This window comes from Chionomys nivalis, chromosome 11, assembly GCF_950005125.1.
Source record: "Chionomys nivalis chromosome 11, mChiNiv1.1, whole genome shotgun sequence".
Lineage (NCBI taxonomy): Eukaryota > Metazoa > Chordata > Mammalia > Rodentia > Cricetidae > Chionomys > Chionomys nivalis.
The window spans coordinates 33552337-33575000 of NC_080096.1; the positions used below are offsets into that span (position 1 = coordinate 33552337).

Below are 22664 nucleotides of genomic sequence, written 5' to 3' on the forward strand. Positions count from 1 at the left end.
AATAAGGAGAGAGCAATTACAAACTCAAAATGATTTTCAAAAATTGCTAGGAGATATTAAATATGGCACACAATTGGCTTAACAATTCAAGAGCTAAGTAAATTATTTCAAACCTTACAAGGTGATAAAGACTTAAATAGTCCAAGAAAATTATCAGTTGAGGCTGAGAAAGAATTGGCTCTCGTAGAAAAGAAATTACAGGATACACATGTGGATTGATTGGATCCAGAGCTTGACTGGATCTTGGTCATACTACCCTCTACACATTCTCCTACTGCAATTCTTTTTTTTTTTTTTTTTTTTTGGATTTTCGAGACAGGGTTTCTCCGTAGCTTTTTGGTTCCTGTCCTGGAACTAGCTCTTGTAGACCAGGCTGGCCTCAAACTCACAGAGATCCGCCTGCCTCTGCCTCCCGAGTGCTGGGATTAAAGGCGTGCGCCACCACCGCCCAGCTCCTACTGGAATTCTTAAACAGAGAGAAGATAATATCTTAGAATGGATTTTCTTTTTTACCACACAAACAGAGTAAAAAAGATTAAAGACCTATGTAGAAAAGGTTTCTGAATTGATTCCGAAAGGAAAATTGAGACTTCATCAACTAAAAGGAATAGACTCAGCGGGAATTGTAATACTTTTACTAATACTGAAATTGCCTCATTATGGACAAAAAATGAACACTGGCAAAGAGCTTGCAGCAATTTCTTGGAAGAGATTAGCAGCAAATATCCCAAAAGTAAGAGACTTCAGTTTTAAAAAGAACTAATTAGGTCCTTCCTCACATTGTGAGAGGAACACCAATTTCTGGAGCCCTTACATTCTATACTGTTGCAAATAAATGAAGAAAGGCAGGTTATAAGTCAGGAAATTTAAGTGTCTCAAAACACTTATAATTCTGTTCAAAAGTCAGAATTATATGCTACTCTCATGATATTACTAGATTCTCCAGACCCTTTTAATATAGTTATTGACTCTCAATATGCAGAAAGAGTTGTCTTATATATTGAAGCCACTGAACTTATTCCAGATGATTCAGAATTAACTTTGTTGCTTATTCAATTGCAAGAAATAATCAAAATAGAAATCATCCCTTATATAAAACACACATGAGAACCCATATGGGTCTACCAGGCCCTCTAGCATAAGGTAATGTTGAAATTGATCAGCTACAGGTAGGAAATGTGCTAGAAATCTCAGAATTCCATGTTAAGAGCAAAGGTTTAAAGAAAGATTTTTCTATTACTTGGTAACAAGCCAAGGAAATAAGGAAAATTTCTACTTGTTCTTTATATAACTAAACTCCAAAGAAAGTAAAAGTAATCCAAAGGATATGCAAATAAATGGAATCTGGCAAGTGGATGTGCTTCATTTTGTGGAGTTTGGAAAATTAAAATATGTGCACCATACCATAGATATATATTCAGGATTTCAATGGGAAACTGCATTAAGTTCTGAAAAGGCTCATTCTATAATTTTATGTTTATCAGAAGTTATGACCATTTGTAACAGGGAATACTTGTACAAATATTGACAATGGTTCAGCATGTGTCTCTAGCAAAATGAAACAGTTTTCTGCATATTACAACATAAAGCACATTACAGGTATACCACACAATCCTACAGAACAAGCAGTTATAGGAAGAGCTAATCACATTTTAAAAGACATTCGTAATAAACAGAAAGGGGTAATAAAGACCACCAGAGATGGATTACACAATGCTTTATTAACTCTAATTTCTTTTAAGGCTAATGAGCTGAGGAGAGACACTGGATAGTAGAAAGAAACAAAAAAACGAACTAAATCAGCCTGTACATTTTAAGAATGTGTTCACCTCAGAATGGAAACCAGGATATGTGTTACACTGGGAAAGAGGTTTTGCTTTTGTTTCCATAAGAGAAGAAAAGCTATGGATATCATCGAAGTTGATAAAAGATTATATACAAACAGGAGAGACCACTTTATTATGAGATGTGATGGTTCATCAAACAGCATCTCTATTCAACCTGTCAAACAGGGAAACATCTTTATTTTTCTCTTTTCAGAAAAACAAAAGGAATCTTAAGATCATTGGACAAATGAAACATCTGAAGAAGGACAAATCATCCAGAAAAAAAAAGTCCCCCCCCCCAAAAGAGTAAACTGGCCTAATGGTATATAGTACACTTCCAACTGGATAAAATCTGATAAATCTTCCTAATTGTTTCATCTCTACTGTTCTCTACAGACATATAAAGCAAATGGTCTTTTGGTAGTCCCAATTCTAAAAATTAAAGCTGGCTTTGGAGTTGTAGCATGGCTCTCTCCTCTCTAAACCCAAGTATTCTTGTTAAACGAAAACCCAGAATCTCTGTCTTGTATCAGAAGGGTCACCTGGTATGCAAAAGAAGAAAAACAAATTAGGGATTATTCTAGTATCACTAATCTCGTAATCCTTTGATTTAATTTTGATTATTTAATCTTTCTTAAGGTATAAATAATATCTCAAAATTTATAAGATATATATATATATTTAAACCTTCTGTCATGATATTAATGGTCATACAAAGTACAAATTGATTCTATAAATAGGCTTCTTCTAACTTCCTGTATGTGATTTCAGGCTTGAGTCTAAAGCAGATAAGTAGGAAATAAGTTTGTGTACCCCAGATGTATTTAACAGACTGTGGTCTTTTAACCTCTCTGAGATCTGTTGCATATAACATTTAAAATGTTAAGTAAAACATGATTCCTAACAGCAACCTTTGAAGTCTCCATAGGGCATTGGAGCTCCACAATGATGAATCCACCTGGATTGTAATATTGCCACTAAGCTGATAAACACTACCCAAAGATCAGCTTCAGACTACAGACAGCTCAGAACAACTTCAAAGCAGTTACCTGAGAGGGTCCAGCCTCGTATACCACTCCACTTAGAACTTCAGATAAGCCTTGTGCTTTCCCATCACACCAAGGCTACACAACAGCTAGCTCTACCAGATATTGATCTTTACTCAATTTTTTTCAGTATCCCCTAAAGATGCCATATCCCCCAGACAACAGGAAGTAATTTTAAGAAAAATAATGCCCACACTCCAAGTAGGTGGGGTAGGTGATTTTTCGTTGTTCAATGAATGCTTGTCATCATTTAGGGGGGTTGGTCACAAGTTATTGGTTATAGTCAGGAAGGAAACTAAGCAAGAAAATTAGATTCAGGGATATCCTTCTGAAAGGAAAAAGAAATTATAGGACAAAAGAATCTATTTTCAAACTAAAAAAGCCACTACTAATCTCTAATTTTATATTGGTATGGATTTTTGTATATTGATACAAACTGAAGGTTATTTTTGTTATATGCCATATATATGTTCCTACTTTTGTTTGAGGTATTGTACCTATGCAGCTCATTTTAAAACATTATGTAAACTTCTAGTCTTTGAAAGCTATTTAGGATAATAAAGAAATACAGATTAGTAGTCATCTATAACAATCAAACTTATAGTCATGTTATGTATGTTTTCAAGGTCAATCAGAGACATATTTAAATATATAGGTGGTCCTCAAACACTTCAGAGACCTATGGAATATGGCATTTTAACATTTTAGTAACATAAGGCTTTTCACGACAGTGAGATACATCTGTTCTTGGCAATACCAATTTACTCTAAAAAAAGGGACGGAGGGATGATGTTCATCAAAGAACCTCCAACCTCCATATGGAGTTTGCTTTCATTTGTGGCAAAGTTAGCCACTGGGCAAAGAAACTGCTCTTGCCTCAACTTGTCGACAGTATATTACCCAAATTGGACAAGCAGGACACAAAAAGCAACTGCCAAACTTTGCCAAGACAAGGTAAAAGAGTCCTTCAAAATTCTTGCTTCACAGAAAAGTCTGTCAGATATTTTAGGCATGTAGGCTGAATATGGATGCCCCAGTGTTGCAGAGAAACCTGGGGTGACTATCCAGACAACCAGATTTCTCTGTAGTTTCTTAGTTTGGAAACTTGCTTGCTCTTCACTTCTTGATTACTCAAGCAATATTATATCCTTCTCAGGTCTCTAAAAGTGTTGAAGATTAGTTATAGTTACAGTTGTTCTTAGTTGTGATAGAAAGTAAATTAGGTTCAAAACTGGACTCACCAAGATAAGATATATAATAGAATATTTTCTCTGATTTTGCAAAATACGAATGAACTAAACATTGTGAATGTATTTCTTACTTGATAATTGTTCTTATTATATATAGTTTCACTGTGTTAGTGCTAAAAACTTTTTATTTAGACAAAAAGTGGAAATGCTGTGGGAGAATTGTTCATACGGCCATTCTACTGTGCCAATAAAGCCACCTTAAATCAAAAGACAGAGTTGGCGACTGGCTAACTAGGATTAGCCATAGAGTTCTTGGAGGACTGACAAGATCTACTAGAGAGGACAGGAAGAGAGAAGATAGTATTTCCAGGGCTGGTGGTTAGGGAAAAATGTAGAGAAAGGGTCAGATGACTAACTCACCACTGTCCTTGGTTTGTCAGGTCTTTGTCTCAATTTCTGACTTCTAAGTTTTATTATACTGGAACAATTTAGATATTCATTACAGGTCCACCTACCCTATAGTGGGCGGGCCCTCCCACATCAATCACTAATCAAGAAAATGCCCCACTTTTTTCCACAAAAAGTCAGTCTGATGGAGATAATTTCTCAAATGAAATTCTTTCTTCCCAGATGATTCTATCTTATAGCAAGATGTCAAAATAGCCAGCACAGTGCTCATAAATAATGCTGTTCTAAACATGGCTATATCAATACCTGTTCAAGTTCCTGATTTCAGTTATTCTGGGTTATAGATCCAGAACTAGAACTACTGGGTCGTATAGTAATTCTATTTTATTTTTGGTGGGAACATCATACCAATATACCATGTAGTTCCAGAGCAACTGTACCACTTTAAACTTCCAAAGGGTTAGGATTACTCAACATTCTTGCTTGTATTTGGGAGTAGAGTTTAATAATAAATAAAACCCCGGAGCCAGAGAAACAGCTTGGTGGTAGAGACCTTGCCTAGTATGTACAATGCACTGCATTTAATCTCCAGCACCACCAGAAAATAAAAAATAAAAGAAGGAAGAGGCTGACAGTCAAATACAACACAGAAAGAGATAGAACTGATAAATTAATAACAATTATATTCATTCTAATAAGTGTCTCGTGAACTTAACTGTCATTTCCTTAATGATTAGTGATGTAAATTTTCTCATATTTATTAGTTATTTTTATATTTTCATTCGAGAAATGTTTTTCAACCTTTTGCCCATATATGAGTTGAGTTCTGGTATTCTTTATATTCTGGCTATTAATCCTTTATCAGATGTATTGGTTTTAAATACTGTTGCACAGGGCTGGAGAGACGGCTCAGGGTTAAGAGTACTGGCTGCTCTTCCAGAGGTCCTGAGTTCAATTCCCGGCAACCACATCGTGGCTCACAACCATCTGTAGTAAGGTCTGGCGCCATCTGGAATGAGGTCTGGCATCCTCTTCTGGCATGCGGGCATACATGGAGGCAGAACATTATATGCATAATAAATAAATACTGTTGCATGATAAAACTTTTCCTGGGGAAGCACCTACCCATGCCCAGATAGTGAGCCCAGGAGAGACCAAACTACAGATACCACCAAAGTCTAACTTGGTGAACTATGAGTTTTACTTGGGTTACTTACAGGAAAATATGTGAGGGCTTACAGGAGCAGAAATAACTCAAAAGACAGCTGCATCCCCAAAGCCCAGCCCAGGATAAAAGCTGGGAATCAGAAGCACAGTACACAGCCTGCAGGTGGTTCAGCAGGTTTGAGAGCATCCTTTCCAAGTGCCTCAGAAGGTTCTTCCAGGCAGTTGATCTGGTCTCAGGGTTTTCTTTGCAGCTTGGCTTGACTGAGTCTTCTTTGTAGTTCAGCTTCTCCATTGTCTGGGAAGGGCTCTCAGCTTTTGTTCTTTTCTTTCCTTAATCTGGCAAGGTGGAGCCTAGTAAATCTGGTCAGTTTCAGAGACTTCCTGAAGTTATTTGCAGTTGTTTACCTTCCTTCTTAAAAAGCTTCCTTACAGGATGAAATGTTTCATTCTCTGAGAACTATTACACAACAAATACCTACTGAGCAAATATTTCAAAAGGAAGGAGTAACAGACTATAGAAAATTCTGTACAAGTCATAAAGAACCGAGGGCTGGAAAAGGATGCTGTGTTTGGCCATCATGAGGTCACTAGTAACCTTAAGAGACCAATTTTAATTTAGAAAATGAGAGTACCTGTCACACTATAAAAGCTTTGGAGATGGGGTGAAGGGAAAGGAACAAATAAAGACTATGCAACAATGTATGTAGGGGTTATCACAGTAATAATGAGTACTCCACAGTTTCTATGCTGGGTGGGCCTCATTCTAACAGCTTACTATTAATGAATTTAATTATCAAAACAATCTGTGACGTAGCATCAGTTTTAAAACATTTTACTCTGTGTGAACATGTTAATGAATGCTTCATGTATGCAGGTACCCATGGAGGCCTAAAGAGGGTATCTGATTCATTGGCTCTGGATTTACAGGTGGTTTTGAGCTGCCTGGTTTAGGTGCTGGGAACTGAACTCCAGTACTCTGAAAGAGCACCAAGTGCTTTTAACTACTGAACCAACTCTCCAACCCAAGATAGCATTATTTTATTCATTTACAGTTGAGGAACAAACATAATAATGACCCAGAATTGCATACACACACACATCAGAATATCTTACAAATACATGGGATAGGAAAGAGTACAATAACATGATTTTGAGCAGAAGATTTGGAGGACTGGGGAGATGGCTCAGTCATAAACTGTTTTCCATACCATCTTCACAACCTTAGTTCAAACCCCAGAACCCACATAAAAAAAGCCAAGAACGTGGCCTAAACACCTGTAATCAGTGCTGAGAAGACAGACAGAGCCCTGGGGTTTGCTGGCCAGCCAGTTTTGCTCAATAGGCTCCATATTAAATAGAACATTAGTTCTTCATTTTAGGGAGCCATAATATAGAAAAGGTTTTTTATACTAATAATATTGATGAGGTTTGATGTTTGACAGATTGGCTTATCAGGTGTTATTAGATTTAAACAAAATAAAAACAGGCAGGCTATTAAAAAATTGATTAATACTACAGGCTTTATTCAATAAAACAATAAAAAGGAAAATGTATTTCCAAAGTTTTCAAAATAAAACTGTGCATTGCTTGCTGAGTATAATACAGTGAACGGATGTACAAAAGGCTGTTGTACTTAAAAGCTGTAATAATCTTTAAAAGAAAAATAAAAATTATATGATAATAAAACTATTATAAAAATAGAAATCTGTAATGCTTATTTTTAGAAAAATTATTCATATTTGATAATGTTTCTATCATCTTGTCAATATTGTCCCTTTGGATCAACTAGCTACATAGTAGGGAACTAGCAGGCCTTATGTCATTCAAAAGGAAGTCCATAAAAGGTTAATCAAGTTTATGACAGTAAACAATTTTCCTAATCTTTATTGCAATATTAGCTGTAATGTTAAAATTTCTTTTTTATAATTTTTATTTTGTGTCACTGGTGTTTGGCTGCATGTATGTCTGTGTGAGGGTGTCAGAAGCTCTGGGACTGGAGTTACACACAGCTGTAAGCTGCCATGTGGGTGCTGGGAATCGAACCCAGGTCCTCTGAAAGAGCAGCTTATTTGGTGAGCCATCTCTCCAGCCCCTTAAAATTTCTTTTAGTTAGAATTATGTTAAAATAGTTGAATTACATTAAAACAGTTGAAATATATTCAACTTTTTCCATTTTACAGGGTCACATTTTCTACTTTGTCTCTATAATTACATCTACTTTTATAAAACATTGCATTAAAGACCATCTTACATATACATCCTGAATTAAGTTGCAAATTCCTTATGATATAGAAATCAACTTCTATTTTTTGAAGAACATTAAAAATATTGAGTTCATTTATAAATGAATGAATGAACAAGCATGAGAAACTTGTAGCTTGGTATCACACTAATACTAGGGTCTTTAGATAATGACTACAATGGCAAAAATGGATGTACTTTGCAGATTTAAAAGACAGAAACATGGGGTTGGAGAGATGGCTCAGCGGTTAAGAGCACTGGCTGCTCTTCCAGAGGACCTGGGTTCGATTTCCAGCACTCACATGGTGACTCACAACTGTCTATAACTCTAGTTCCAGGGAATCCAACACCCTCACACAGACACACATGCAGGCAAACACCAACGCACATAAAATAAATAAATCTTTAAAGAATACATTGGAAAAAAGAAAGACCCAAGATTTAGAAAAAGAAAAAAGAAAAGAAAGAAACATTATGTGCTAAGCAAATCGTTCTTTTTGAGCTCCATTAACAAGCAGAAGTCGATATGGGCCGTAACATTTAAATTGGCAAAACTGCCAGTTGCTTTGACTGTCAACAGCACACTTAGACACAGGAGGACACTAATAATGAAGTTCTGTGTTCAAGAGTGGTGTTTCTCATATACAGCTGCTCACAGAAGATCTGGCAGGGCAGAAATGGAGCTCAGTCAGCCTCCATGTGCGAGGCCCTAGTTTCAATCCGGTAACACAAACTAATTTTCTCTCTGGACAGGTTTTGTTTTGATTTGATTCCGAAGTTTTGTTCTCAATAGATTCTAACTTAATTAACTTGAACATGATCCTGAACATGATCATTTAAAAAAAAGTCATGTGATTTTATTGTGAAACCAAGATTAGAACCCATAATTTTTTCCTTTTCCTAATCCAGTAAAGATCTTTTCCTGCATCTCTAACCTATCACAAAATTAGTTTTTTAATCCAGAATCTTGTTTCTGTAGCTAGACAACGATTAGAACTTACTCCTCATCCGCAGATCTGCCCCTTTTTCGTGGAAACAGATATCCCCTGAATTTTTCTGACACTGTCCACTGTTATTGTTGATTAATCTGGTACCTCACATGTGCCAGGGCAAGCCCTCCACCACTGACCTACACCCAAACTCTGACACCCTTTACTTTTAACTATGTGGCTTGCAGAATGAAAGCAGCTGCATGAGAAACAAGTTCAACGCTGTCTCCTTCAAGGATTAACTAGTCCTTCTGGGTCTGAGCAACCAACCAAGTCCAATGCTGTCTCCTTCAAGGATTAACTAGTCCTTCTGGGTCTGAGCAACCAACCAAGTCCAATGCTGTCTCCTTCAAGGATTAACTAGTCCTTCTGGGTCTGAGCAACCAACCAAGTTCAATGCTGTATCCTTCAAGGATTAACTAGTCCTTCTGGGTCTGAGTAACCAACCAAGTTCAATGCTGTCTCCTTCAAGGATTAACTAGTCCTTCTGGGTCTGAGCAACCAACCAAGCAACGCCTGGCTCCATCCAAATGTTATGGATATATATTTTCCACCCAACAAATTCTGGATTTCAACAAGAAATCCACTCTCTGAATACTGACCTAGATGAACAGGTAAGTACGATCAGATTTCTCTTCCAATAGGAGCCCAATATATCGTTTTTAATTGTTCTCTACATAACTGCACAAATAGCGTCCAGTCCTTGCTGTTTCTCAACTATTTGTCAACCAGAGCTTCCTCTTTTTTGAGACAAGGTCTCGAAGGGAAGTGCTGGCACACATCTTTAATCCTAGCACTCAGGAGGTGGAGACAGGCAGATTTCTGAGTTTGAGGCCAGCCTAGTCTACAGAGAGTTTCAGGAGAGGGAGAGTTACACAGGGAAACCTCGACTTGAAAAACCGAAACCAAGCCGGGCGGTGGTGGCGCACGCCTTTAATCCCAGCACTCGGGAGGCAGAGGCAGGCGGATCTCTGTGAGTTCGAGACCAGCCTGGTCTACAAGAGCTAGTTCCAGGACAGACTCCAAAAGCACAGAGAAACCCTGTCTCAAAAAACCAAAAAAAAAAAAAAAAAAAAAAAACCGAAACCAAAATGAGAGAGAAAGAGAGAAGTACAAGGTCTCACTATGTTGCCCTAGTTGGCCTGGAACTATTTTCACCAGACTGGCCTTGAATTCACATAGATCATCCACCTGCCTCTGCTTCCAGAGTGCTAGGATTAAAGGTGTGTGTTACCACGCCCAGTGGTCCCCTTTCCTTTCCAAGAAGATTCACTTTTACCCAGTGTGACTAACTAAAGTCAATTATGTATTTCCTTGGATTTTAATTCCCACTTCTCTAAGAACTAATGTAAGTATCCAGATAACTGTCTTTGAAACAAGAAAACACTATGGAGCAGGTACTTCATCTTCTGCTTAAACAGCCCCAGGACCACATTTACCCAATCCTTATAAGGAAGGAAAAAAAACATAAAAGCAAGCAAACAAAAAAGAATAATTTTAAAAAAATCAAGTTTCAGAGACTTAGAGTCAAGTACCCATTGAACTTATAACTTGCCTAATTTAAAATGGTAACAATGTAATCCTTAGAACCTTAGGACTTGGCATTTTCAACCTTAGTTTGGACTCTAAAGGAAGAATACAAAGTTTATTAGAAACAATTCTATCAAAAGCTGGTAAACTGATCCTTACATGAAATAAGTTAACTATGTGTTAATTCAATAAATAACAATGAACTAGTTAAAAACAAACCACCACTTTCAAAATACATGTTTTAAAAATTAGAAATATCCAAAGATTAAGCCATAAAATGTCAGCATATCTTCCAGACTCTAGTCACATATAAATTAATTAAGAGATATATCCATATTACAAAATATAAAAATGGCACATGACTGTTTTTTCATTCAATAAACATTTGTTCGACAGGTACAGTGGCTCACACCTATACTCTTAAGACCTCAAGAGGCTGAAGCAGGAGGATTGCAATGAAGTCCAAGAAAGCTTGGGCTACAAAATGAGAAGTTACCTTAAAATAAATATATACATTTAAAAAAAATCTGTTTTAGAATATTTGTTTAACTCTGTATAAAGACGTGTTATATTTGTTTAATTATGTAAAGATGTGTTGCTGTTTTACCTTGCCTACCTAAAGCAACTGATTGGTCTAATAAAAAGCTGACTGGCCAATATTGAGGAAGGAGGTATAGGCAAAACTTCTGGCAGGAAGATTATGTAGGAGGAGGAATTCAGGCTCAAGAAAGAAAGAAAAGGAGACAATGGGGAGACACCACGGGCCAGATAGACAGACACAGAGGAAGAAAAGGAGACAATGGGGAGACAGCAGGGGCCAGATAGACAGACACAGAGGAAGCAGGAAAGTAGGACATACAGAATGAAAGTTAAAAAAACCCTAAGGCAAAACGTAGATGATAAAGCAGGTGAAATTAAGTTAAAACAGCTACTGGGACAAGCCTAAGCTGAGGCTGAGCATTCATGATTTTAAAAAAGTCTCCATGTCTTTATTTGGAGAGCTGGTTGGGAGCCTCAAAAAAAGAAAATTATGACTACATATTTCTTGAACACCATTTAGGACAAATTACATTAATCTCTCTAAGGGAGAGAAAGTTATACTGAAAATCAAAATCAGTGGATACATATTATTATTAAAAGTATCACAGAATAATTTTGCATATGATCACAAATGCTGTGTTGGTTTGGTTTTCTCTGCTGTGATAAAGACCATGATCAAAAGCAACTCAGGGAAGATGTGATTGTTACTGTTGTAGGCCATCATGAAAGAAAGTCAGAACAGGAACTCGAGGCAGGAACTGAAGTAGGGACCAAGGAATGCTGCTTTCTGGCTTATTCCCCATAGCTTGCTCAGGCTGCTTTCTTAGACAACTCAGTAACATCTGTCCAGAGGTGGCAATGCCCACCGTGGGGTGGGCCCTCTCAAATCAATTATTAATCAAACTGTCCCGCAGACCTGCCTACAGGCCAATCCATTGGAGGCATTTTATCAATTGAGGTTTCCTCTCCCCAGATTATGCTGATTGTATCAAGCTGACAAAAAGTAAAATAAAATAAAATAAATCTAACCAGGAAAAATGCTAAATGTTAGTACCAAAATGACTATGGTTTCTTACCATACACTCAAGGGCAGGTTAAAAATGGCCAAGAAGTACACTGCCTTTATAGGAAAAAAATTAGCTTATAAACAAACTACATGACAGAAAATTCACATAAAAGTGACCCAGTGCCAGGTACCATGGTGTGCACCTAGCCTTGGGGAAAAAAGATGAATTATTGTCTCCTAAAAAATGTGTGGGTTTGGCCGGGCGGTGGTGGCGCACGCCTTTAATCCCAGCACTTGGGAGGCAGAGGCAGGCGGATCTCTTGTGAGTTCGAGACCAGCCTGGTCTACAGAGCTAGTTCCAGGACAGGCTCCAAAAACCACAGAGAAACCCTGTCTCGAAAAACCAAAAAAAAAAAAAAAAAAAAAAAAAAAAAAGTGTGGGTTTGAGGATGGGCAGTTGTGGCAGGTGCCTTTAATCCTAGCACTCAGGAGGCAGAGGTAGGTGGATTTCTATGAGTTCAAAGTCAGCCTGGCTACAGAGTGAGTTCCAGGACAGCCAAAGCTACACAGAGAAACCCTGTCTCATAAAACGGGGGGCGGGGGTTACCATAGTCCTTTACACATGTCTGCCAAGTCTTCCCCCCCACCACTGAGATAAACCCAGAACCATGAAATTTCCTCTTTTTTTTGTATGAACCACTGACCTTTCAGTATATAGTCCCATACTTAAAACCCTAACCCAAACTGAATACCCCCAGTTAATGCCTTGAGTTTTCATAGGCATGTGAGTTTTTGTTTTTTGTGGGAGTTTTTTGTTTGTTTGTTTTTTGTGGAGATGGGGAGTCGGGGTAGGAGGTGCTGTTTTGAAATAGTTTCTCATGTAGCTCAGGCTAGCCTCAAACTCAACATATGGCTCAGGATGAGTCTGAACTCCTGACCTTCCTGCCTCAGACTCTACAACAGTAGTTCTCAATCTTCCTAATGCTTCAACCCTTTAATACAATTCCTCAGGTTGTGGTGACCCTAGCCATAAATTTTTTTTTTTTTTTTTTTTTGGTTTTTCGAGACAGGGTTTCTCTGTAGCTTTGGTGCCTGTCCCAGAACTAGCTCTTGTAGACCAGGCTGGCATAAAATTATTTTTGTTGCTACTTCATGACTACAATTTTGCTACTGTTATGAATCGTAATATAGATATGTATGTTCCAGTGGTCTTAGGCCATGAAAGGGTCAACTGACAACCCCAAAGGAGTTGCGACCCACAGATTGAGAACCGCTGTTGTAGAGTACTCAGTTAAAGGTATTGTGCCATCATGTCCAGCTTCATAACCATTGCTGAAGTAGGAAAAATTACTTGGTTCACATAGGCATAAATCAATTTCCAGACTTCTTCAGTGAAGACTTTAAACTAGGCTTTAAACTCACATTTTAGTAGTACTTATGTTTAAAATTGTGGATGTACTTTTTTTTTTTTTTTTTTTTTTTTTGGTTTTTTGAGACAGGGTTTCTCTGTGGTTTTGGAGCCTGTCCTGGAACTAGCTCTTGTAGACCAGGCTGGTCTCGAACTCACAGAGATCCGCCTGCCTCTGCCTCCCGAGTGCTGGGATTAAAGGCGTGCGCCACCACCGCCCGGCCTGTGGATGTACTTTGATCTATTAAAGAAACCCTGTCTGTTTCAAGTCTTCCTGTAAAATGCAAAGAATAGTGCTCCTAGCGTTCTGTGTAATATGAACTGTGAAATAAATAAGGATGACCAAAACACAAAACATTTCAAACCTGTGGCACTGGGGGCTGAATCCAGAACCTGCACACGAGGCGAGTACTCGAGCACTCAGTCACAGCACCTGCCCTAACGGTAGCCTCTAAAAGGAAGTCTACTCTCTTTAGTTTGTCCATTATCTTTAAGATCTAAAACTCTATTCCTGAGATGGTCATCTTTATAAGAATTAAATAATTTCTTATATTTAGAGAAAATGATAATTCACCACTTCACATATGATGCTATAATACTCATCCATTTCTTACGTGGGCAAGTCTGGAGTTTTCCTCACACTGCCTATGACAATGCTCACACTAAACATTCAGGCTTCTCTCTCTTCTCCTTTCAGGATTTTTGCTGCTGATTTTTGTTTTTCTGGATGTGGGTATATTATTTTTTTTGTTTGCTTGATTGATTGATTGACTGTTTGCTCGGTGGGCTGGTTGGTTGGTTGGTTGCTTGGCTGGTTGGCTGGTTGGTTGGCTGGTACTTTTGAGAAAGAAGTCTTGCTATTTTACATTGTGCTGTCAGGAACTCCTGGACTCAAGCTGTTCTAGCTCAGCCTGTTGAGTAGCTGGGCCTACAGGTGCACTGACAACAGTTCATCAGTTTCATAACACTGAAAAGTCCACTCAACGTTCATTCCCTTACTGAATGTTCACTTACTGAGCACTAACATGCACATACAGAGCCAGGAAGATGGCTCAGGCAATAAAGTGCTTGCCTTGCAAATACAAGTTTCTGCACCCACGGAGAAAGCCAAGCATGGCGGTGCACTTGCAATCAGCAATAAACAGAGTCCAGGGTCTTGCTGGCTGGTCAGGTCAACCTAGCCTAAGCCATGAGCCCCAGCTTTTAGTAAAAGAGCTTGTCTCAAAAAACAAGGTGGGGGCTAGAAACAAGTTAAGAGTACATACTGCTCTTGCAGAAGTCCTAGCACCTATGACAGGTAGCTCACAACCATCTGTAACTCAGTGAATCCAAGGACACCAACACCCACATGTACATATTGATATGTGCAAAGACACACATACACAAAATCATTAAAAATAATTTTTTAAAGAGAGGAGAGGTGAAAGGCTCTCGTAAGTATTGGAATGATACCTGATCCTGACCTCTGGCTTCTACATATACATGCACACATAGCATATGCACACAAATAAAAAAAAATTTTAAACTCCATGTATACAATAAGGGAGGAAGGAGAGAACTCACTCTGAAAATAAATAAATAAATAATAAGAAATAACCAAAAGATTTAAAACTTGATAAACTTTTTCACTAAAAAAATGTTACCAGACCATGAGATAACTCAACAGATAAAGGCTTTAGCACTATGGCCAATAACTTGACTTTGATACCGGGATCAAAGTGGCGTCAAAGAATGTGTGCCCGTAAATTATCCTCTGGTTTCTGCACACATCATTTCATAAAGTACACACACACACACAAATAAATAAGTGTAACAATTTATTTATTTTTTTATGAGCTGGATGTAGTGGGGGACATCTTTGATCCTAGTACTTGGTGGGACAGAGAAAGGCAGATCTGTCTGAGTACAGAGCCAGCCTGGTCTACAAAAACAGCAAATTCCAGGCCAGCCCAGGCATACATAGTAAGATTCTATCTCAAAAAACAAGAAAATTTAATGTCACCAAATATTCCTTAAAGGTATATGGCTGCCTTTTGTGATATTCTACATATAAATTAAGCCATTTCCATTACAAAATTTTATTGTAATTTTACTTATTCTATTTGAGTTTACAGAGGATACTATAAAGCTTTCTAGTAGGTTTAAATATCTTTCGTGTTCCCAAATATTACATATAGAAATTAATTTCATATAAAATTCATTAGCTGGAGCTACAGGTGTAAGTCAGTAGCAGACTGCTTGCCTAGCCTGGACTTCATTCTAGATATCACAAAATAAACAAATAACAACAGCAACAAAAAGAACAGTTATTATACTTGCTAAGATTCACAAGAAACTTCATAGATATTTTTATTGATGATATACAAGTATACATAATTATAGACTTCAATTGTGGATAATTTCCTGAAACTGTCTGCTTCTACTACAGCCGTTAGCTTTGTAGTTATAACTATCCCTCTCAAGGTAGTATTGGCATCCATAGAAAACACAAATAAAACATTTTTAAAATCAGAACACTGAGGAATCAGATTGCAAATTTATTAACACAGTTTCAAAGTTAGAGAAATACATGAAAAGACTAATTTTTTCCCTTTTAAAAGGAACTATTCTTCTGAATCGGTATTATTTTTTGAGTCAGTATTATTATGTAAAGAAATGTATCTTTAAACATAATAAACCTACATTTCTCCTTTTTGTTGACACCAAGATAGGAAGTTTTAGTTCTCATTCAAAATGTGATGTTTCTACAGAGCGCCCATGCACAAAGACTTCTAATGATTCTAAGTGGAAAGTACTCACAAGCTACAGAAGTTAGTCAACCTGGGGAAAGTAATTTGAAGTAACAGAATTTAACCTATATAGTCTTCATAAAAGTTTTGTTTGCTTTTATTTTCTCTAAAAACTTTTATGTATTGTGATTTTTTTGTTTGTTTAGGAGTCTTACTATGTAATCAAGCTAGCCTCAAACTCAAGATTTTCCTGCCTCCACTTGAGTGCTGGTTTTACAAGAGTATACTCTGTTATACAAAAACAAACAAACAAATAAACAAAAACACATTATAAGGGGCTGAAGAGATGGCTCATCGGTTAAGAATGCTTGATGCCTGCTTCTATAGAGGTCCTTAGCTCAGTTCCCAGCACCCACATGGGGTGGCTCACACCACTATAACTCCAGCTCCTGAGGATCTGATGTGCCCTCACCCTACACTGAAGGCACATGTACTCACATGCACCCATACACACAGACTCAAGTAATGAAAAATTAAAAATACCTTTCAAAATTTTCCATTGTGAATCTTTTAAAGGATTTTAAAATTCGGTGGTTCATGTCTGCGATCCTAGAACTTAGGATACTGAGGCAGGAGGATTGACTTGAATTTGAGGCCACCCTGATCTACACAGTAAAACCTTTTCTCAACCAAAAATTTAAGACTGGAGAGATGGCTCAGCAGTTAAGAGCACCTGCTGCTCTAGCAAAGGACCAGGGTTTAGTTCCCAGCACCCACATGGTGGCTCACAATTGCCTATAATTCCAGTTCCAGGGCTCCAACACCCTCTTCTGGCCTCCATGGGTATCAGGCATACATCTAGGCACTCACATGTATACATAAAATAAATCTTTAAAACAAAATTAAAAGAATAAAATGCAGTTATTATAGAACTATCTGGAAGTTTCTTCCTTTCTACCTTTAACGACCCCCCATTCCAGGATCATACTATGACTTGGAAACACTAAGGAAATACAGAGAATTCTTAGTGGGATGTAAGAATCAAACTGAGTTCAAAGTGACGTTATAAGCTAGAGAACAAGATTTACTATCAGACTATATGCAAATGACTCACTTATCTCTTTGCAATGCTTTTAGATCATCTGGATTAAGTCACACAAAACATTAAGAGGGATGGGCTTCTAGTTTTTCATATTACAAGGTGATTGATGTCAAAATGCTTTAAATAATGAAATGAGATGTCCTCTTCCATACTTACGGACAAATTAAGGTCAGAGAAATAAAAAACACAAAGCACCTGGTTCTCAATTACAGTGTAATTCATTCTTTATCTAGGAAATCCAAATAAATGAGACAATGTTTGTCCTTCTCGGGGTCCCTGAAATGATCATGGACACGTCCATTACCCCATACACCAACTCTCATACAAGAAGAGGAATATGTGATTTGAATATGATCTGGATCATCCTCTAAATCTGATTTCACTTGGAACTTGACATTTTAATCACTCTAAAAATAGGTACCTCTTGGGGCTGGAGTTACCTCTCAGTAGTAGTGTGTTTGCCTAGCATGCCAGAGGCCCTAGGTTCAATCCCCAGCACTGGGAGGTGGGGAAAGGGACAGAAACTCTTCTGCCCTGTTTGCTCCCTTCAAGTTTGAAATGCTTTCAAATCTATTTCTGTCCCTAAGACAACCACTTAAACTGACTCTTCAATTTAAAATGTTTTAAATAAGAATCTTTATTAGAGTTAACTGCTCTGAACTCTCAGAAAGATTAAAGCTTAGAAATTAACAAAATGAACCATACTCATTTTCATATTTTCAATATTTCAATATTAAAGTTGTATATCATAATCACCCATTTATCCAACTCATTCTTTCTAAAGTATACACAAAGCACTGATATCTTTCAAATAAGCATAACTTTTCAATCCAGTGTCCCTATATTCAGGCACATAATAAATATGCATTTTACACATACTTAAGAATTATAGTATGCTTTTTAAAAAATAAACACAGAATTCATTCACGCTCAATAACTGGAAGGAGACTGTTCTATATAAAACACTGTGATGTACCAGTTTTCAAAGGGAAATAATTCCAAATATGTTGGTTTTACCTTGGGCGAAGAGAGCTAGATGCTTGGGTTTGTATATAGATGTGTGCCTGCCCCTGTGAAACATGCTCCTTTCAACTCCTTTAGAAAAATCAGTATTGCCTTTAGGAAACAAAAGCACATACTGTACAATAAAATACATAAGGATATGTGCTCCCAGAATGCTATAATGATCCAAAAAGCCCCAAAAGTGGTTTAATATTCTGCATAGCAAATCAATGTTAAACAATGTCGTTTTTTTCCTTTCTCTCTGATCATTCCACAAATCAGGTACACTTTAGTTAAATACTTAAAAAGATTAACAAACTAACTGGAAGCTCAAGAGAAGAGTAGATGAAAAGAACCAGTTTCCATTTTTGTACAAACAAAAAGATAAAACAAAAGCGAATCGAAGACGTGTTAAATGAAAAGCATTTGAAACATCCAACGTGACTGGCTTTTGATTTACCCCGTCTGACAAGGAAGGCAGACCCCGCCCCCACTCCAGATTGTGTGGCTTTTTTTCCCCTTTCCCAGGGATGGGGGTGTAGAGAAGAGAAGCTGTCACATTCTCATCTTCTTCGGTTATTGTTAATCTGCAGCCTAGATTCCCAAGCATCACTGGCCCAGGGGAAAAAACATTAAGACGGAAAATTAAAATTGTCTAAAATGCACAGTATTCTGTTGTTTTTTCCGATGTGAAAGTTAATTACACCCGGATTCAATCTGCTGTAACTACAGATTGGCTGTGACAGCCTGTCCCTCAAATACTCCCTCTAAGACCTATTTCTCCAGATTCACTAATGATCCCTTCTCTAAACTTAAATCAGTAAAACGCGTTTCGAAAATTGTTGCATCCAAAAGGGCACCCATCTCCCCATCCTTATGCCTTTAGTGTGGGGAAGAGAGAGAGAGAGAGAGAGAGAGAGAGAGAGAGAGAGAGAGAGAGAGAGAGAGAGAACCCCTATTCGCTCTTCAAACAAAAAGAAATGGGGCAGCCGGTGAGGGGAAAGAACAGAAGTGGACCTGAAGGAAACGTTAGGAAAAGTTTTTTATGTGACTTTTTTATCCTTCGGCGGGGGCACAGGAGTTGGGCAGAAAGCCGGGGTTGCGATCCCGGGCTTGGGAGGCACCTGCAGAAGAGGCAGGGGACGAAGAGGGGCCGGGCAGCACCTACCGACTTGCAGCACGTTCTCCACGGAGCCGCTGTCCAGCAGACGGATGCCCCGGCGGAACGGCAGCCCCTCGCCGCCAACGCCGCTCGCCACGCCAGTCCCAGTGCCCAGCCCGGGGGACGCGCCTGCCCCGGCGGCCCCGGGGGCGGAGCCGGCCGGAGTGGCGGTCCCCGGGGGTGGCGGCGGCCCCTCCTCGACCGGCGAAGACCCCGCGGCGCCGGCAGCCGCTCCGGCGCCCGGGCCGCCCCGGTACTGGAAGCTGGAGTACATGCAGATCTCCCGCTCATTCCGCGGGAAGGACCAGTAGACGATGCGGCGCTGCACCGGCTCGGGGATCCGCTCGAAGCGCTCCTCCACACGCTCGTACGCCCACTTTTCTGCCACCGTCTTGGCGGCGCAGTCCAGCAAGGACTCGGGCTGCAGGTGGGGGCGGGCCCCGGGGGCCAGGCAGCCGCCGCCACCGACCCCCACCCCTCCGCCCGCCGCCCCGGGAGTCCCGCGGGGGTGGTGAGCTTGCGGGCTGGGCCACGAGCACAGCCGCTTGGCCGGAGAGATCGGCGGCGGCGAGAGCAGCTCCTCTCGCTCACCTCCTTCCGCCATTGCTGGGGACTGACTGACTGACTGAGGCGGAGGCGGCGGCTCGGGCTGCGGCGGAGACCCCGGCCACGGCCACGCGCCCCGCGCAAGCGCCCAGCGGCGGCGCTGTGGGGAGGGGGCGGGGCGAACGAACCCACGAGCTCGCCGGCCCGAGTGGGAAGCCGGGGCCGGTCCCGTGCTCGCGCCGCTTGGGCCCGCGCTGGTTGGCCTGGAGGAGCAGCGCGAGGCGACGCGCGCCGTCCGGGCCGCCGCGGGCGCGAGGAGACGCGGGAGCGAGCACAGGCTGTCCGCGCGCTCCGGGCGCCGCCAGCCCGGAACACAAGCCGAGCGCTCGCGCGGGGCGGCCGGGGACGAGGAGCGCCCGGGACCAGGTGCCTCCGGCCCACCGGCCGCACGGCCGGCCAGAGAGGAACGGGGGCGGGGGAGAGGGGGCCCGGTGAAAAGACCCGGCCGCCAGCCGTCGCCATGAAGAGATAGGCTTGCGGGGCATGAGGAGAGGAAAGAACTCCAGATCAGGCTCCTGCGGCAAGACGGAATTGACAAGCGACTGTCGCAGCTGAAGGAGCACCAGCCGAGCAGAAAGATGCTCGGAAGGAAGACCCCGGGGTGGGAGTGGAGGGTGAAATCAGAAAGTTCGAGAGATGAAAACTCTTCTCATGCCACAGTATAGGATAGCGTCGGCGCCCCCACGCCAGCTCAGAAACTGACCAAGTCCACCAGCCGGTCCGAACAATGGGGCGCCAGGACCCCACCGCTGAGGCAGCAGCACCCTCCTGGGGCTCTTTGAGGGGTTTAGCACTTTGCATCCAATGGAAAGAAAGAACAACACTTTCTGTGTAGTTTTTGATAAAATTCTCTGATCCTTGCCTCTGATTTAAACTGGAATTTTTATGTTTTTCTTGTCTGCCTTCTATTCCCCTGAATTACTTACCTAAAAATTAATGCGGGTTTTTTGTTGTTGCTGTTGTTTTGTTATTTACTATCTAACTGCCCAACTAGGAGTAACTCCGTGGCGGTGAAGGACGTGTCCATTTTGTTCACTGCTGTGTCTTCTCACCCAGGTGCATTAGTGGGTGCTCAAGAATGACAGCTACGACCGTAGCTTCTCCAGAAGCAGCACAGAGATGTGACTGTCTTTTACTCAAATCGTAGAATTTGCTGACAAACTAATCACTCTTTTAAAAAGTTCCAAGAACTGTGTTAGAAGACTTCCTATTGCTGAGTTCAGCTGGAGAAAGAAGAAGAAAGAAACGAAGAAGAGAAGAAAGCCTGGGGCAGAAGACTGCAGGCTGTCACTTAGACGTGAATCGCTCTTGCTAGTTGTGTGGTACTAATCATGATGCAATTGATTTGTAAAAGGGAGCTGGTAACAATGTCTGCATATAACTTGTAAGAATTAAAAAAGAGGTCAATTGCTTCTTTCATAAATGGGTAGTTGTCATTATTTCTTGGATCACTGTGAAGTATCAATCACTACTTAAATGCCTCTCCTTGAATCTCGGACCACACATAACACCAGTTCTTTTCAGAGTGTGTGTGTGTGTGTGTGTGTGTGTGTGTGTGTGTGTTCTTTTAATGTCTGTCTTGACCCCACTATTAGATATGTAGGGACAGAAACCATTTAGAAGTAAGGGATGATTCTCACCTGCCATAATGCTTAAAATGGAAGCTGTGGGGCTGGAGCGATGGCTCAGTGGTTAACAGTGTACTGACTGCTCTTCCAGAGGACCTGGGTGCAATTCCCAGCTCCCACATGGCAGCTCACACCTGTCTGTAGCTCCAAGATCTAACACTAACACAGACATACATGCAGGCAAAACACCAATGCAAATAAAGATAAATAAATTTTTAAAAAATGGAAGCCACATGAAGAATATTTCATTAAAAAAGAAAAAAAATGATAGCATTAGAGAAAAAGAATATTTCACTTTGAATCAACCAAAATGTTAATTTGATTTCATCGACTGTTGATAAGCATGATTAATAATACATAGATGGATGGAAGAAATGCTACTTAAACATAGTAACAGCAAAGTTTGATTTAAGCAGCTTTTAAAAAAATATTTATTTATTTATTTATTTATTTATTTATTTATTTTGGTTTTTCAAGGCAGGATTTCTCTGTGTAGCTCTGGAGCCTATCCTGGAACTAGCTCTTGTAGACCAGGCTGGCCTCAAACTCATGGAGATCCACCTGCCTCTACCTCCCAAGTGCTGAAATTAAAGGTGTGCGCCACTACTGCCTGGCTTAAAAAATTATTTTTGAGGGGCTGGAGAGATGGCTCAGTGGTTAAGAGCATTGCCTGCTCTTCCAAAGGTCCTGAGTTCAATTCCCAGCAACTACATGGTGGCTCACAACCATCTGTAATGAGGTTTGGTGCCCTCTTCTGACCTTCAGACATATACACAGACAGAACATTGTATACATAATAAATAAATATTTTAAAAAATTATTTTTGAGAGTATGGCAAAGTACAAAGAATAGCATATCTACACTCATCTATATGGCTTATGCCCATCACTTAGAATTAATCATTACTATTTACTATATCTAAGATCCCCGGCCGGGTGGTGGTGGCGCACGCCTTTAATCCAGCACTTGGGAGGCAGAGGCAGGTGAATCTCTGTGAGTTCGAGACCAGCCTGGTCTACAAGAGCTAGTTCCAGGACAGGCTCCAAAGCCACAGAGAAACCCTGTCTCGAAAAACAAACAAACA

General features: G+C 40.1%; 1 protein-coding gene across 1 annotated transcript in view; it reads right to left on the reverse strand.

Moving 5' to 3' along the window:
• Positions 1-20086, reverse strand: part of Zswim5 (zinc finger SWIM-type containing 5) — a 111630-nt gene extending 91544 nt beyond the window's left edge. Inside the window, exon 1 of the mRNA XM_057784021.1 lies at positions 19353-20086. Coding sequence (XP_057640004.1) covers positions 19353-19950 — 598 coding nt within the window. The 5' untranslated portion in view covers positions 19951-20086. The remainder of the gene's footprint in view (positions 1-19352) is intronic.
• Positions 20087-22664: the final 2578 nt, after the last annotated feature.